The sequence below is a fragment of the Chenopodium album genome, chromosome 4 (genome assembly GCF_948465745.1).
Source record: "Chenopodium album chromosome 4, dcCheAlbu1.1, whole genome shotgun sequence".
Taxonomy (NCBI): domain Eukaryota; kingdom Viridiplantae; phylum Streptophyta; class Magnoliopsida; order Caryophyllales; family Amaranthaceae; genus Chenopodium; species Chenopodium album.
Window position 1 is genome coordinate 77,761,176 of NC_137837.1, and position 18,912 is coordinate 77,780,087.

Sequence of the window (18,912 nt, forward strand, 5' to 3'; positions counted from 1 at the left end):
AAAATTCCATCCTTAATGATGGAAAACATTTTCCTTCCAAAAACAAGGGAAGTCACATTTTCCTCTCTCCTCCTTACCTCTTTTTTTACTTCCCTCTCACTCATCCTTACATTTCCACTCTTATTTTTTATTTTCTTGGACTTTTCTTGTATGCAACCAAACAAAGGAAAACTAATTTGCAATTGTGTTTTTCCTTGAAAATATGTTTTCCATGAAAACTAATTTTCCATTGAAAATGTTTTACATTAAACCAAACGGGGCCTACATTGTAGACTTGTAAGTCTTTTATTGTGTATGTAGTAGCATTTTTAGCCGAAGTTAACACAACCAAGGCTGTGACGTTTTTGCTATCTTGTGTTAATAAATCATGTCTCTAGCATTATATTGTGTTAGTAGTAGTTATGTTTGAATCTTGTGTAGGATGGACCATAATCTATCTGAAGTTCTTAAATTTTAGTGGCAATAGTAAACTTCTCATTTGCACTGAGGCTTGCTATCAACATTCCTATCCATTCATTTGATTATTTTATGTTGTTCTGGCTTTTAGTTCAATGATAATCTTCTTGTGTTAGAATGCTTTGATTGTCAGACTGGCATTTGCGCTAATACTTGAAGGGTTCGTGTTAATTTTTGTTCACCATTTTCTATAGATATGGGGAGGTGCATAAAAAATCTAGATACCTCAAATGGGAAGATGAAGTGATGCCAAAGTTGATGTCGGGCATAACTTTCGATTTGCTGGAAAGGTAGATCTTAGGGGTGTTTGGTATGAAAATTTATAATGTAGCAAACGTAAACAAATAAGTGTTTCCATTTCTATTAGTTTGGTATGAGGTACAAGTAACAAATACCGTTACAAAGGGTAACAAAATCCCCTAAATTGATACTATGATCATTATTATTATCATCTTAATTCTTCTGTTCATCAGAATTGCAATTATTGCTAGGCTATAGCACTTGAAGTCATCAACCTTTTTTTTGGTTGGGTTGGGCTGCAAAGGTGCTCCTAGTCCACTCAGGCTCTTGAAAGCGAGGAAAGAGTAAAAGAAACTATTCCAAAATGCTCTTTTTAACGAGGTTGATCCCATAACCTTAATGTCATGGAACACAAGCTTTAACCACTACACCGGTAAAGTTTGTTATCTTTAGCCATGGCCCATTTCGGTCATATGGTACACAAAATGGGAAAGAAGATGAGTATAATTTTTTTTAATACCTCAGTTTTATTCTTTTGCTTATGTGCTTAAATCTTGTTAGTAGACTTAGGGTCTATTCTCTTACGTTGAAATTTAATTCAGTTCAGCTCAGCTCAGTTCAGTTCAGCTCCTAATTTCCTTCTCTTATAAAATATTCATTTCAGTTCAGTTCAACTCAGTTCAGTTCAGTTCAGCTCAATTCAGTTCAGTTCAGCTGACTTCAGTCAATGAGAACAGGCCCAACCCGTGAAAACCCCCTACAATTCGAATCCGTAGGCTGAAACTTTAGGAGAACAAAGTTCTTCTAAGTTGCCACCAAGCCACCAGATGTTTGTTTGCGGGGATTATTGGTGGGGTAAGGATCCCTCATATCCCATTATCCCTTGTTTGTTTGAAGGGATACAAGTTATCCCATATAAAAGGGATGGGGACTAAATTGGGGCTCTATGTCTATAATAGGGGGCAAGTATAAGGTTTTGGGATAAAAATTAAAAGGTGAAAGACAAATTTGCCCTTAATGGAAGGGAAGGAAGAGGAAAGAGGAGAAAAATTAGTAAGGATAGTTAAGTAAATTTGAAATAAATTTGCTACTTATTCCAATTTAATTCCCAACTCATTTCAAACAATGTATATCATAATTTTTATCTTTATCTCACCTAATAATTTCCTATCCTTATCTTACCTTCTTATCCTCATCATCCATATCCCTATTGGCAAATGCCCCGTAAGAGTACATAAATTCTATGATGGATACAAATTTAATATGCATTCAAAAGTCAAAAGGTGGATTAATGGAATAATGGGCCTTGGTACATAATTTCCTTTTTGGAGTTTAATCATAGTCACTTATTCATAAAGATGGCCCAATAAACTAAGAGAACATTAGTTCAGAAAATTTTGATTTCTTTTATTTCCTGCCTCCCTGGTTTTGCATCTTGCTTTTGTGTTCACAAATCATTAAGAAAGTTCTTAGGTGGTTAAGGAATTTGTAGTAAGATGACTGGTGGACGCCTAGGCAATTATTTTTGTAAACACCATGCAATATAGTATTTGTTAAGTATTGATATTAGAATTCCCTCTAAAAAAAAGAGTATTGATATTAGAAAATCAATTGTTAATGCTGGAGTCTTAGGACTAGAATTTTATACTCCTAAATCCTTATCATAAAATTTGGAAATTTTTAACCGAGAACATAAAATTTTAAAACAGGAATAATGTTGTTTATTAAATGTAGTTACACTTATCCAGTTATCCTTCATAAGTACTCATAATCTTCTTTAAAAAAAAAAAAAAAAAACTCGTATTCTTAATTAAAGTAGCTATCTTATACGTAATAGATGACATTGGTTGAATACCTTTGATAGTTTTAATTATTATGACACTTTGAGCATATGGTAACAAGCATAGCTAAACCATTTTGTTCGAAACTAATTGATATTGTCATTTTTTTTTTTCGATACGAGTAAATTGGAGTAATCATTTTCTCCCTTCAATCTTCTCGTCTTTAAGTCCGTAGAAGTAAGTGGAAAGCACTTCGCTTAGCGTGATTGCAACTCCACCCTAAGAATTGTCTCTCTAATCTCCCCAACTAGACAATTCAACTACTCACAACTACATATACAAATATACATCCTACTCATCAATTATCAATTAATCATGGTAACTACTTTTGTAGTGATAACCAATTGCCAAGATCGCAAATTAGGATGGTTTATGATGTTCAAAGTTGATCTTATATTACAAAATTTTTCATTTCGAAATTTCATTGTTTTGAGGGTTTTTTGTTGTAAATGTGCAATGCTTTTTTAAGGGGGGAAAAACAAAAAAATTAATTAAAATGAATTGAGGCCAACAAAAATTAACACACATTCATAATATAACCTACAACTCTATTACTGCCTCATTTACTTATTATTTTCAACAAAAAATATTTTATTTTTTACAAATAATACACACAAAGTATTGGGTGAGACAAGTTTAATAAATTTAACTAGATTAGGGCTTGTGTTATGCACGGTAATTTAAAATAACTACTTTCAAATTAACACTATGTCAAATTTTATGACTTTCGTGTGTTATATTTTTATCAATTGAATGCTAATTTGCTAAAGAACAACAACAAAAATTATTGCAAAGAATAACATTAAGAATGATCAACATGTGTCGTTCTTGACAAGTATTATTGAAGTATCCATAGAGTATTACTTGATGAAATAACAAAAGCATCATGTAATTTGTTGATTTGATATTTGTATTTCATTGTTTATGTTTGTAGATTCTATTACATAATTAAGAATAAATCTTGTTGTGATTAATGTATGTAGTACATAAAATGTGTTTCCTAAAAAAATACTACGGAGTACTATTGTTGTTTTATGGAAAGATACATTAAATCTTCTATTATACTTTTTACGTAATTATTACCTTAAATATGTAATATGTAAAATCAAGGGCGAAGGGAAGGGGGGCTGGTGGAGGCCCGGCCTCCCCGGCCCAAATTTGTGGCCCTTGATTTTAATTCTTGGCCCCCCTGTAATATATTATTTATAGTAATGAATACACAATTAATACAACAAATGAAGCTTGTCATATTGGTTAGATAATGACTTTTTTTCCCAATAAGCCTGACATGTATTTTTTAAAAATTCTTCTTATTATTTTAAATTATGTAATTTCATTTAATTAATAAATTTCTTATTGTTATTTACATGATTGTGATTAGTTGTTTACTTAGTTAATATGTTTATTTATTTTATAATTTTAACTAATTTTTAATTTATTGAATGGACCATTAGATCAAATTTTAGGGTTATATATATGCTATTTAATTTGATAATTGTTGTTTTGTATTGATATAGGTTAAATCATGAAATAAAAAACACTAGATTTTTTTTTAAAAAAAATTTAATAATCAACCAGAAGAGTTCCACTTCAAAGGCTAATTTTAATCCCGAAATTAATTTGAGTGATGATTTTGCTACTATGAAAAATCATAGAGTACGATTCAACTAATTTTTGTTTGTAACAATAAAATAATAGTACATTTTAATTTTTTTTCCATCAATCTGTTGTTTAATAAGTCCGGCCCCCAGGACTTGGAAATCCTGGCTTCGCCCCTGTGTAAAATACAGTATTTGTTTTTTTAATGACACAAGACAAGGTGACACGTATCATTACCGGTGTGTCTTTTAGTATATATTTATTGATTGATATGCCAAAAAAAAAAAAAAAAAAAAAAAAAAAAAAAAAAAAAACAAAACCAAAACATTATTATATTTTTGTTTTCTGATCAGATTTGAGTAGGAGGCAAATTAAACCAAAAACTAAACTTTGATCCACACTAAACGTTAGTGTTGTCGTGTAGCTGCCTTTAAATCACCTTAATAAACCTAAACCTTGCAAAAGTTTCAAGCGGTATGCACACTAAGCTACAAGAAAATAACCTTTTCGTAGCGATTATTTTAACCTTTAGTATCGATTGTAATTGCAACAAAAAGCTTTCCCAACGAATGGTCATTCGATACAATATCCCCCGTTGCCTTAGCCTTTAGTAGTGGTTTTCAATATCATTGGGGTTGGCCTCAACAATCGATACGAAAAACTACATCCAATCGTGGTGATTATTGTAGCGATTACAATCGCTATAAATGTTCAACTCATTTTCTTCAAAAAAAAAAAAAAAAAAACATGCGTATGATCTTTACAAGATTCGAACATGCAACCTCAAACTCTTATATTAAATGTTTCACCAATAAGTTATGACATATTTTATGTATTCTTTGTCAAACAATATTTATATATCTAGTGTTGAAAAGGCTTTTCGTATCGATTTTTAGGATTTAGTGGCGATTGTAAATGATACGATTTCTCAAAATTTTATAAATGTGTAAAAATAGTGTGTATATGTATTATTATGCTTTCCGTATCGATTTTATATGGGAAAACCATGGCGATTGTAAAAATGATACAACATCCTTAATTATTTCACAAACATACTTGCATATTGTAGCGAATGAACAATCGCTACGAAATAATCGCTACGAAAAGTGATTTTTCTTGTAGTGGCAGCTCTAGTCAGCTTGTTAAAGAAAAGGAAGAGGTGGGTCCAACACCAAAGAGGAGCTTTCTTTTCTACAATGAAATTCGACTACTCTGACCGACCATCAGTATACCGCGGACCGCGGGCCGCGGCACAGACTAATATACCGTATACATGCCATATTAGTATACGGAGGTGTTTGGCGTGTAGAGTTTTATTCTTGGGTTTAAAATCGGGAATGAAATTATGTATGGCGGTAAACGTCAATCATATTAGTTATAATTTTATAAAGCAATGATCAATACCAAATTATGATCAAGATGAGTTGACGAGGCTAAAAGGGTCTATTTTTATTGACTGAACTCAGCTGAACTTAACTGAAATGAAATGAAATGAATATTTTATAAGAGAAGGAAATTAGGAGCTGAGCTGAACTGAATTTCAACGTATGAGAACAGATCCAAGTGTATTATTTTTATTTGACACTAACAAAACAATCCATATCACACATTAAAAAGAAAACAATAAAAAAAAAATGTTTTACAATTATTTTTTAGTTTGTGCTCAATATTCATAAGATAAGTTTAACAAAATTATATTTAATAATGATTTTTCTTTCAATAATACAAGTACTAGTAAATTCAAAGTAAAATTAAAATTAGACTAAACCAAAAGCTTTCAAACCAAATCATTTCAAAATATATACTATGATGATTCAGAGACTATACCCGAATGTTGGTGGATCTTATACCGGCCAACTCTCCCTTTATTCATTTGATTCGAAAGTGCAAATCTCTTATCACTAGACGTGATTGGGTGGTTACTGTTGGACATTGCTATAGAGAGGCTAATTAAGTGGAAGATATATTAGCTAACATTGGTGTAACGTCCAACCAAAAAATAATTCTCTATCATGCGACCCCGGAGGATGTTCGTTAGGGATGACAATTTAATCCGAGTTTAATTCGAATCCGATCCGATCCGATCTGAAGGAAAAAAAATCTGATTCGAATCCATTTAAAATTAGTCCAAATCCGAATCCGATAAAATAGATCTGAATTCGAATAGGAGGTGGATCGGAATTGGACCCTACGCAAAGTCCGACGGAGTACGATCCGAGTCCGAATCCGAGGGTATAAGCATATGCTCTATAACTTTGGACAATTATTTGCTTGTTTTGTAGCAAAATTTTGTTATGTAACTTAGTTTATAATTTAAATATGTTATGTTTATACTTTAATCGGTATGACAATACAAGCAATTATTGGTATATGACATTACAAAAAATAAAAATTAAAAAAAATATTCGAATCATTTCGGAGGTCCGTATAAACGGACCGGATTCGGATCGGAAAATTACAAGACGGATCGAATTCGGACTCAGATTCTGATCTGAGTCCAGGGTCCGTTATTAAACGGATCGGATTCGGATTTAGCCACATCCGACCCAAATCCGATCCGTTGCCATTCCTAATGTTTGTGCCGTTTTATTGGAGGATTTAGAAGGGGTAAGGAGGTTTAGGATGGTACCTTAGATGGGTACTTAGCTTGTTTTTTGGCCATGGTTTTGTTTTAGGTTTTTTGTTAGGCCTTGTTCTCTTCACCTTAAAAAAATAATATTAAGTAAAAATAATTTCAGTTCAATAAAAATAAGTTTAGTTCAGTAAAATTAATTTCATTTCAGTAAAAATAATTTCAGTTCGGTAAAAATAAGTTCAGTTCAGTAAAATTCAGTTTTCTTAAAGAAGAATTATAATAGAAAATCAGTAAAAATAATTTCAGTTCAGTAAAATTAAGTTCAGTTCAGTAAAAAAAAGTCCAGTTCAGCAAAATTAAGGTGGATCAAACAGGGCCTTAGTTGGTTTTTTTTTTTTTTTTTTTTTTCTGTTGCATCTTTTTTCTTTGTAGTTTGCTTTAGCTTGTTCTCTTTTGTCGGGCTTGCCCCTCGTGCCAAAAAAAAAAAAAAAAAAACTCATAATGTTTACAATAACATCTCATTCGTCAAGAGTCCAGACAAACCCTTTGTCCAAAACAAGTAGAAGGGAAGGTAAGGAAATCCCTGTCCATAAATACCTTAGTTGATACGAGTAGAATTCAAACCTAAACTTTTAGGATTTGAGATAAGAGTCTTACCAGATGAGTCAATACTTCATAGGTTTTTTTTACGAGTAATTTGTATTTTCTAAATTCAAATACTCATTGTATTTACACTCCGTATCTTACATGCAATCTCCTCGTAATTTGCTCGCATCAATAATTAATTCATCACTTACAAACTTTCATTTAAAAAAAATTAAATAAAGTCTTCCAAAAACGTGTCAGGCTATGGTTGGCTTATTAGAGCTCGTGGAAGATTATGGGCAGGCTAAGCGTGATATGTTGGCGCGTATTACGAGTTGAGTACACACTTTATGGGGCCCATTTTCTTTGTTGGGTTCTTTCTTTTTTTAAATTCTGTAAATCTGTGTTTCGAACCACCCGGCCCCATACCACAAGCTGACTTTCTCTTACGTTGACAGAACCAATAACTCATACCAGTACAATTATACCCTCCATCCAAACCAAGTTTGCACTCTCCTCACCTTTCTTTTTTTTTTTTTTTTTTTTTTGGGAGGGGTTACACTCTCCTCAACCTTATTTAAAGTGTTTTGAATAGAGCTTGGGCTGTTTATTGTGTTTTAAGTAGAGCTTCGGCGTGGTTAACCTAGCACGAGCCCATCACAAGTTCAACACAAGATAAGAGGCATTGTAGTTGATCATGAAAATTGTACAGTTGTATTATAATAATTTTTTAAATTTAGCACAAGTTTGACGCGAGTTGCCGAGTACAATAGGTAGACTCGTGTGTCGGCTTGCTTGAGCATGACATACTCGTGCCTACCTTTGGTTTTGGATTCCTTTTTTTTTTTTTTTTTTTTTAATTCTAACTAGTCTGGTTTGAGAGAACCGATAAACCTTTAATGTACTCATAGTGCGAGTAGATATGTGTTTGAATTCACAACGAAAATGTAATTTAGGGTTCAACACTTTAACCATTTAAATTGAATATTGAATAACTTGAACAACTCTTTTGTATCGAATTTTTTTAATCATTGATACACCTTTTAAGTGTCAAATTTCACTATGTCAAACTCTAATTGACCACTTAAGTTGAGTTGGCACCTAGCTGCCACGTGTTAGCATTTCATAAAACTTGCTACCTTTTCTTTTTGGTTCACGTGAAAGAGATGTTTTTACCCTAAACATCTTTTGTTTATTGAATACCCAATGAAAAGAGAAAACCTAAAACTTACTAACTTTTCCTTATTGTACATCTTTGATTAATAATATTGTATTACTGATAATATGTCGGTTGTGAATTGAATATACACATCGTCAAAGTTCTTTTGTTTGCTTCATTACAACTCGAATCATCATATATTATGGTAATTTAAGGATGATTTACAAAAGTATGGTTATTTTAAAACTTATTTACTCTTTTGCGTCGGAATGAAACTTAATTACGAAATTACTGTCCACATAGGCTCGGATAAGTTTTTATTTTATTTTTTTTATTTTTTAAAGTAAAATCGCTACCTCAAGTAGCGGTTTATGTACTATAACTGCTACTTGAGGTAGCGGTTTTACCCTTCATAAATTGATTAAATGTATCTTTACTTAGAGTACTAATGACAAACCGCTACGCTACCTCAAGTAGCGGTTTTAGACAAAAAAAATTACCCCCAAATGTATCCCCAAGCCTACGTGGACTATATTTTCGTAAATAAGTTTCATTCTAATGCAAAACCTCGTAAACAAGTTTCTTAAAAGCTATATTTTTGTAAATCATTATCGTCACACTATTCGGAATAATAACCTTAGTAAGTCAAAGCCCGGTTAAGAACGAACTTAAGATCAATGTATGGTATGATATCTTTATCTTCTATCACTAAAACTCCGGATGGTTATATGATATGGATTGATAGCCAATTGTGTTAAGTGTCCATTACAAATGATTGGTGGATGAGGTTTACTAATTAATATTCCATCCCATGGTTAACAATACATACATGTATATTAATTAAATTTGGATCATCAAAGTCCTAATCCTAATTTTTGTTAACAAATTTTACAATCTCTATAATGTGACACGTCTAAAACTTTAACCAATGACTTGTCAAATTTTATTTTTTATTTCATTTTTTAAAAAACATAATTTGATATTATAGCTATTTGTCATTTTACTAACTAGAGTCAATACTTTCTAACAAATTAAGTTCTCAATTTATTGGATTTTGGGCACAAGCCCGACAAATACAATTGACCAAACCTACCAACCATTTTGAAAGAATAGTTAACAAATACAATGGGTGATACTGATCACCGAGGACCATTGTTAATGCTAACAGGGCCTTTAATAATTAAATTTAACAAGAAATCACACCTAAGTGGATGCATGATTCTCAAAGTTGTTCCTTAGTATTTTGAATGTCTTAGGTAGGTTATGAAATATCCAATTGTTTATATATTAAATACTTTCGTATAAGGTTAAGAAATGATCGAGAAATGTCACAAGCTCCATTGGGTTGTCTAAGATAATTAGGGTTCCATCCTAAAAATTAGTGGTAATAGGCGGAGGCGGGAGCTAGACAAGATTTGGCAAAACCAACCTATGTTCGATTCTCTTACGTACTCGAAATAGCTAAATTGAGGCCCGGCTCTTACTAGAAATCACTAATTTATTCTTGACTCATAACTGGTTCGATCTAATCCAAGTTATCCAACCCTATATATAATCATTGTTTCTAATATATAATAGTGATCGATTATGTTAATAATACAATATTGACTATAAAAATGAAAATGGCTCGATCCGACCTGACTCGAACCAAAATCCATATATTCGAGCAACTTGAATATGAACCAAACAAAATTGACTCAATTTGACACCCACCTGAATGCTACCTCTGATGTAGAGATCATATATGTTACCTATTTTATCTCTATTATTATGCGGAATATTTCTCTAATGTGGGATAACTTAGCTCACATGTATGTTATTTAAATTTTCAACTCTCCTCCCCTAATGTGCGATGCCTTTTAATCTTGCAATTTGGATAGGATACACATTTCCATCCCCAATTGATCCTCTACAGACTCCCAACATGATGAGGTCAAATGTCCTCTACTTAGCGCAACTAGCTTGCTCCAAACAGAACTAGTAATTTTGGCTAAAAGATCGTGAAATTCTGCCAGTGAGTTTAATTTTTTCTTACTAAGCTAAGCTTAGATACGGTCAATTCTCCCCAAACAGAACTAGTAATCCAACATGATGAGGTCAAATGTCCTCTACTTAGCGCAGCTAGCTTGCTCCAAACAGAACTAGTAATTTTGGCTAAAAGATCGTGAAATTCTGCTAGTGGGTTTAATTTTTTCTTACCAAACTAAGCTTAGATATGGTCAATTTCTCCCCAAACAGAACTAGTAATTTTGGCTAAAAGATCATGAAATTTTGCCACTGGATTTAATTTTTTCTTACCAGCTAAGCTTAATTAGGTGTGGTCAATTTCTCCTCCAATGTGGCAAGGGCTTGTGCTCGACCCCATAGAGTTATCAAACATCATCTTCCATACACATTGACACACAACGTGTATAATACTGTAGATGTTTGGTCATAAGCTTAGTTTGCATTATATTTTGCGGTGACTTAGTATGCAGAATAAGTTCAAGAGATTTCGTAAGCCACAAATGAAAGTTACATTTAGCAATAAGATTTGAGTCAAAATTTGTGGATTAATATGAGAGTGGAATGTGGATACATACAGCTTTAGAAGATTAATACGAATATCCAGTACCTAAACCAACTCCACTTTCTTCCAATTGGTCACTCCCATTAGTTAAAAAGTATGATGATTCAAATTAATTAGTAAACTATACTTTGATGTCCACATTAATGTACATATTTAAGGGACTTTAATTTGTACAAACATTATTTTAATGGTGACATACCAATCAAATTTCTAATGTTGATAGGAATGGTTAAAAGCATATTCTCGTGATTTCTTTAAGTTATGCTGTTATGTTTCGATCTTATAGACATATAGTGCTCGAAATAAGCATAGTTTTCTGCCAATTTTGTGACAAAAAATCAAATGGGACACCATGGGGCAAATTATGGTGAATACGGAAGCATTGAGTATGGTGCTTCCTTACATGGATAATACTTTGTATATAATTGCATGTTTGATAACGCCATGTGTCTCTCATACATAACAATGTTATCTGTATAAAATCAATATCATGGATTTTAATTATTAGCTTAAGTTTTTTGTTTAGTTGGTTTCCTAACATAGTGTCAACTCTGTCAAGGGTGTGACAAAAAGAATAACGAGTTCAAATTTCATCCCCCTCTAATAGTTCCTTCAGAACTTTTTTGATTAAAGTTCATACGACTGAGTCATTTTGGAGAAAGTCATATACTATATACTAAGTACATCAAGTCATCAACCCCAAGTATGTAATATTAAAACCTAAATACTTGTATATTAGTCCTTTGAGCCCTTTTGCCTCTAAATATGAACTACAGAGTATTAGGTTAGATTTCTATTATTTTAAAAAAATTTCCTAAGGTGTTAGCTCAATTACAACTTGTTTATATGAACTACAAAGTGTTAATTACTTAATTTTAATAATAACCTTAACGGTCAATATCTTGTAGTATCCTTAAAATGACATTATTTATCCATCGAATTTGGCACATTATTTATCAAGCTAGGGAAGAACCGAATAAGTAATACAGGTATACAACCAAATATCTTGGTATACTTCGTATATACCCATTAATTATAGAACAATGTTACTCCTAACTATACTTTAGAGCGGAGAATTTAAAAGTTATAGCTCGAAAAGGAACAGGTCCATGAAAAGAAAAGAATGATGATAAATCAAGTGAAATTATGATTAATTGGGTGAAAAATGAAGGAAAGAATGTAATGCAAGCTGTAAATTGACCACCAATAATTGTCGTTTACTCTTTAATCAGCACTTAATCTTGATTAAAAATTGGATTACTAATTGCATACCACACACACAGGCACTCTTTTATTGGGCACGGACCAAATCAAAAATCAATTCAATTTTCTGTCACACGTCTTTGGGAGGCGAATTACATCCCATTTACTGTAAAAATTAATTTGGCTTCCACGATAATGTTGAATACGGAGTATCAAACAAAATTTGGCGTAGTTGGTTGGGATTTTACCTAGTTACCAAGAAGTTATAATATTGAATCCTCCCAATTTTAGAGGTGAAAATCCTTTACCATTACAATTAATTTAACATGTTTGTTAATGAGCTAATTTGACCATAGTATATAAGTGCATTATTTTTTTTAAAAAAAAGGTGATGAAGTATTGGCATAGTCAAACGAACCCTAGATTAGTTCCATTTTAAGAAGTACTTGTAGAATTTAGCCCCAAAGATGAACCTCACTCGGTGACTTTATTGACTGCTTGATTCATATACAACAATTGAATAATACAATAATTCTACAAATATGTCAATTCAGTAACAGATAGAATTTAACTTTTATCTTCGTATTTCAATTTGACTTTTTACATAATTCACATACAATATGACACTTTAACTATTGTTTCGTACATTAGTTTGACACTTTAACTATTCTAGAGATTACACAATAAAAGATCTACATATAATAGGTGATTGATAATATAAATTTTTTACTTGAGAACTTGTAGTGTACAAATCCAAAACACAGTGTAATTTCCATTTTAAAAGAGATTTACGTATTGGCATTGCATAGCTGTTAATATAGAAACTTTTTTTAAATTAAAATTTGGCGAGTGTGTCATAAACGTGAGTTGATTATCTTAACAAAAGATTTTCATAATAGTGGTTCATAACTGTTAATACATATACCTTTTTTGATTAAATTTGGCGGGCGTGTTATAAATGAGTGTTGATCTTATAAATTGTTATAAAAGATTTCAAATGATTCAATATTATTACCTCACTATATTAGAATATGACGGGTGTCTTACAAATGAGAGTTGAATATCTAGTTCGTTATGAAATCTAAATAGTTCATAACTGTTAATATAATTACCTTTTTTTGAAAGGATTTGGTGGGTGTGTTATAAATGAAAGTCGAGTACCCGCTCTGTTATTAAAAAGAAACCACATACTACTGTAAAACATATTCAAATCAAACACACACTGGTATTTCCGATTCTCCGTTCCCTCAAGACTTTAACGAACTATGCTAATAACTCGTACAACACATTATTTTGACCTTCAAAGCTTAACTATAAAAACATTCAAATCAAACACACTCTAGTATCTCGGATTCTTCGTTCCCTGAAAATTTTAACGAACTAGAGTTTGGCGGATGTGTTATAAATTATAGTTGATCTTATAAATTGTTACCAAAATTTTTCAAATGATTCAATATTATTACCTCACTATATAAGAATTTGGCGAGTGTCTTACAAGGAGAATTGAATATCCAGTTCGTTATGAAATCCAAATAGCTCATAACTGTTAACGTTACCTTTTTTTGATAAAGATTTGGCGGGTGTATCATAAATGAAAGTTGAGTACCTGCTCTGTTATTAAAAGGATACTACATATTACCGTAAAAGATATTCAAATCAAACACACACTGGTATTTCCAATTCTCCATTCCCTTAAGACTTTAACGAACTAATGCTAATAACTCGTACAACATATTATTTGACCTTCAACGCTTAAACTGTAAAATACATTCAAATCAAACACACTTTAGTATCTCGAATTCTTCATTCCTTGAAAATTTTTAACGAACTAATGCTAGTAACTTGTACATCACATTATTTTGAACTTCAAAAGTTAAACCGTAAAACATATTCTTTGTCCTCTTAAGACTTTAACCAACTAAAACTAATCAGATATTTTTGACCTTAAAGGCTTAAACATTAATAATCTACGGGCCCGTTCTCTTACGTTGAAATTCAGCTCAGCTCACCTCAGTTCGGTTCAGTTCAGTTTAATTTAGTTCAACTCCTAAATTTCTTTTTCATAAAATATTCATTTCATTTCAATTCAGTTGAGTTCAGTCAATGAGAACGGACCCTGCATCCAAAAAGCACAAGTACAAATACAGTGATGATGAATACATTCATACCGAGTACACGGTAACCGTATTTAAATTATTTTCTGGTAGAGTAGAGTAGTCGGTTTGTGGGGGCAAGCGAAGAGAAGGTAGAGATTTCGAGAAAGCAAACCAAAAACAATGCCAAAACGCAATAAAAATTATTAAATCAATTCATATAAAAATAAAAATTATTAAACCAACCCAAAAATAAAAAGAAAAATAAGATTCAAAGACTTCCTTCCTCTCAGAAAAAAAGAGGAGGAGAGAGAAAATATGCCTTCCATCCTCCTACCCACACATTCCTCCTCTTCCTTTTAGAGAGAGAATTTTTTCCATTTTCTAGAGAGAGAAAAGGAACTGCCATTGTTACAACCACCACCACCTTCTTCTTCTTCCTGCAACAAACAATCACTGCAAAAAAATCCCCATTTTTATTTTTAATAAATAAAAAATACCCACAATTTTTTTTTCCTTTTTTTTTTGAAATTCAATATAATCCCCCATTTTTTCACCCACTATTTGACAAAGCTTTTAGCTTTTCCTTCCATTTTATCTCCTCTTTCTCTCTCTGTAAAACCACCCATTCATCCATTCATTTTCTCTCTCCTCGAAAATCCAATCAATCATGAGAAGAGGAAGATCAACGGCTAAGACAACCCAACCCCAAACCCAGAATGGATCTACACCGTTGGATCCCCCACCGGCGGCGATTGGAATCAACGGCTCAAATTCAAATGTAAAATTCCGAGGAGTTCGAAAACGGCCGTGGGGTAGATTCGCGGCGGAGATCCGTGACCCGTGGAAGAAAACCCGAGTTTGGTTAGGAACCTTCGATTCTGCAGAAGACGCTGCACGGGCTTACGATAAGGCCGCACGGCAACTCCGTGGCCCCAAAGCTAAAACCAACTTCCCACCTTCTTCCTCTAATAACCACCATCAAAACGACAACGTTTTAAACCACCCTTCTCCGTTCTACCGAAACGACGCCGTTTTGGTTGACCCTTATCATCATGGAACCGACGGTGGTGGTGGTTGCAGCGATGCCGAGATGATCCAACGGCCGGCGTCGAGTGGGATGAGTAGTACCGTTGAGTCGTACAGCGCGTCGCAGGCTATTCGGATTCGCCACGCGCCGCCGTTGAAAGCGCGTGTTGTTCACGCGCCGGTGACGGCGGAGGATTGTCGGAGCGATTGTGATTCGTCGTCGTCGGTGATTGATGACGTGGATGGTGATATTGCTTCTTCGTCTGCAGCCGTTGGATTTAATAGTGAGGTGGTTTTGAAGCAGCCTTTGCCGTTCGATCTGAATCTTCCGCCGCCGGAGATTGACGGGTGTTTTCTCGGGTTTGAGGATTTTCCGACGACGGCGCTTTGTCTTTAACGGTAAAAAAATAATGGTAATAATTTGATGACGAAAAAAAAAAATTGGGAAGAAGGAATTTGATGAAGAAGGAAAAAAAACTGAGTGATTCTCTTTCTATTTCTTCCATTTCTCTCTACTATGGGTTTAATTTTATGTTCTTTGAAATTTTTATGCGGAAGAACAGAAAAAAAAAATTGAAAAAATGGGGAAGATTGAAATTGAAAAATGAAATATGGGTATGAGAATATATCATCATATATTATAATCATAATATATGATATGATATGGTATGATGTTATATCATATGATGAATGATGTTGGGAGAAGATTAACTTGTAGTTTCTTGTTAATTTTTTTTTTTTTTTTTTGGTTGGTTATAAAAATTTCCCCCTTTGATTTTAGGGGGGAAATAGTGATTATATGAGATCTGGGGGTTTCAGAGGAGAGAGAAAATGAGATTACAAAAATGGTGTTTGTTGTTGATTGGGGGTTGAAGATTAGAGAGTTGTATTACTAATAGAGAAAAGAGATCTGATGAAATTGAAGGAGGGGTATTTTAGGTCTTGTTTAGAAAGATCAATGCTAATACTCCCCCTTTTCATTCAACTTCAACCCCCTTGTTGTTCATCACTTGTATTGTAGAGATAAAGAGGAAATTTCTATCAATGAATGAGAAAACAAAATTTCTTATTTACATGTTGATGAAGGAGTTTTGAGTTTCGAGTTTCGTTATTTGTTTTCTTGTTTCTTGTTTTCGATTGCTCGAATCCGAGTTTGAGCTTCTGCTTTTGTTGTTGTTGTTCATGAACTTGTAATTATCTTACCATTGTGTGTATATGCTTGACATAATACTATTGTGTTTATCAAATGTGGAATACATTTCGGCTAATTTGAACATTTTGCGCCTTTTCTCACTATTGTGTTTGTGAAGATTAACAATCTAAGCTCAAAATTAGATCAATCTGTAATGTGCATATTTTAGCAGGTGAAATCGTTCTGGTGTGATTCTTTCTTCTAGTTTACAGATGATGAATATGCTTCATTTTACATCTTGCATCAATTCGATATGGATCTTCAATAGAGGGTTTTGAACATGTTCAAGATCACCATGGATTGTTGTTTTGTTTGATTTTTTCATATTTGTATTGAATCTTAATTTTCATGTTGGTGGATTCGATATTAGCTGAAGGCGATGTTGGTCAGTCCAATTTATGATTTTTCTATTTTCCCAGTTTCATCGTCTTTTACTCATGTTCAATAGATCGGTATTAGCCAAGGGCGATGTTGGTTAGTCTCGTTTATGAATTTTCTATTCTCTCATTTTCATGGTCATTAGATCGGTATTAGCCAAGGGCGATGCTGGTTGGATCAATAGTCTATCTTGTGATTTTTTCGATGTCCTTTGCTCGAATTCTGTTGTTTATGCTTGACTGAAAATCTCTTTAAAGATGCCTTTAATTTGAACTTTTGATTGATAGGAAAACTAGATGCTTGTGTTTTGGGTCTTCCTTTTGGGATCTTTTGTTCAACATTTGGTTTACAATTCATCATCTTTGCCCTGTAGTTTTTGTTCTTTTCTCTTTATTTATTTTTATTTTTTTCTGTATTCTTTAGAATTGGGTTTTTTCAGACTTTATTATATTGCTATGATTATGCACAAAATCCTTTTGCTTGTAGGTGTGGAGATGAGTAATCATATCACCCCTCTTTACAGGAATCTTTCTTGATAAGATTTTTTTTGCTGATAAAAGGCTCATTTTATTTCACGTCATTGATTAAAACTTGCTTTTATTTCCTGGCATGGCATACCGAAGATTGAAGGATTCTGGATGCTTCTTCGTTACCTTTTATCGTCGTGTTCATTATGATTTTTATTTTTCTAGTGTTTGTAGGAGACTTGGTTATGGATTCGGCGTATTTAGGGGCGTTATCGGCTGAACCAGTGCGGTTTGGTAGTGGAAAATAAAAATGAGATTCAGTGTTTTGATTAACTATCATCTTTCCATTGGGTTATGCATTCGGCGTACTTAGGGGCGTAATTGGCTCATCAAAGGGCAGTTTTGGTAGAGAAAGAATGGGATTCAATGCTTTGTTTAACTTTCTTCATTGCATTGGGTTATGCATTCGTCGTATTTAGTAGCGTTTTTGGTTTAATAATGGGCAGTCCTGGTTATGAAAGAGAGGTCAAGTGATTTGTTTATCCTTGCTATATTACAAATTTGGTTGTGAATTAGGCATGCCAAAGGGCATTTTCGGTATCCTCGGAATAAATTGAGGGGCATTTTGGGAAGAGAAAGGGATAAGAGCTATCTATTAGATTCATTCAACCCTTCATCATCTATGGAATTTGGTGTGTGTGCCATTATGAGTTTTGGATGTAATGTGTGGGTGGGAAGTGGGAACTAGGGAAGGTGAGGTGATGAAACTTTGGTTAGGCATAGTAGTTGTATGAATGTTGGATTTTTTATATCAACTTCTAGACCTACCTAAATGTGTTACTAGACAACATTTTGACCTAAAAGCTTGTTGTTTTTGGTGCATTATTTTTGTCATCCACCTCTCATTTTTGGTTTCGGTTGTTGATTTTTAAATTGTATCAACAAATTTAGCAGCTGGAAATTTGTTAGAATAATTTATAAATGAGGTGTTTTTTTTTTTTTTTTTTTTTTTGTTCTTCCGATGCTAGCCTTATTTTTTTATTTCTTTTTTTGTGTAACGGAAATGCATAACAAATGTCAATTTTTCATCACTATTTGCAGTCAATCTAAAAACCATTGTTATAGAGAATGAGATATTGTTACATTCATTTCAAATTTTCAATGTATAGTTTAATCATTTACTTTAATTTATGGGTTTTTTTTTTAGAAAATAACACCATAAATTTTGCAAAAAATGGATTATAACACCAACAAAAAAAGAACTTTGATTATAACACCACAAAAAAAACACAAAAAATGGATTTCACCACCACTTAACGGTTCTTTGGATGAAAACCGTTAGTATGACCCTCAAACTACACGTGTCAATAATCTAACGGTTTAAAATAAATAAATAAAAACCCTAATAAAAATAAAAAGAAAAAACCTTAACCCAACCAAGCCCCACCACCGGCACCACCTGCCCTCGCCACCGACAGCCCAAACCCAGCCGCCAGCACACCCTTGCCCCCACCAAAACCAGTGAC

The 18,912-nt window shown here is 32.9% G+C and overlaps 1 protein-coding gene across 1 annotated transcript; it reads left to right on the top strand.

Annotated features, from left to right (window-relative positions):
- Window positions 1-14,606: 14,606 nt before the first annotated feature.
- LOC145629415 (ethylene-responsive transcription factor 3-like) lies at window positions 14,607-16,424 on the top strand. Its single transcript, XM_081682012.1, has one exon. It carries the CDS (start codon window positions 14,991-14,993, stop codon window positions 15,744-15,746), a length of 756 nt encoding a protein of 251 aa, XP_081538138.1. The 5' UTR covers window positions 14,607-14,990; the 3' UTR covers window positions 15,747-16,424.
- Window positions 16,425-18,912: the final 2,488 nt, after the last annotated feature.

Coding starts and splice junctions, on each gene's coding strand:
- LOC145629415 (XM_081682012.1), top strand. CDS start 14,991: ATGAGAAGAGGAAGATCAACGGCTAAGACAACCCAACCCCAAACCCAG.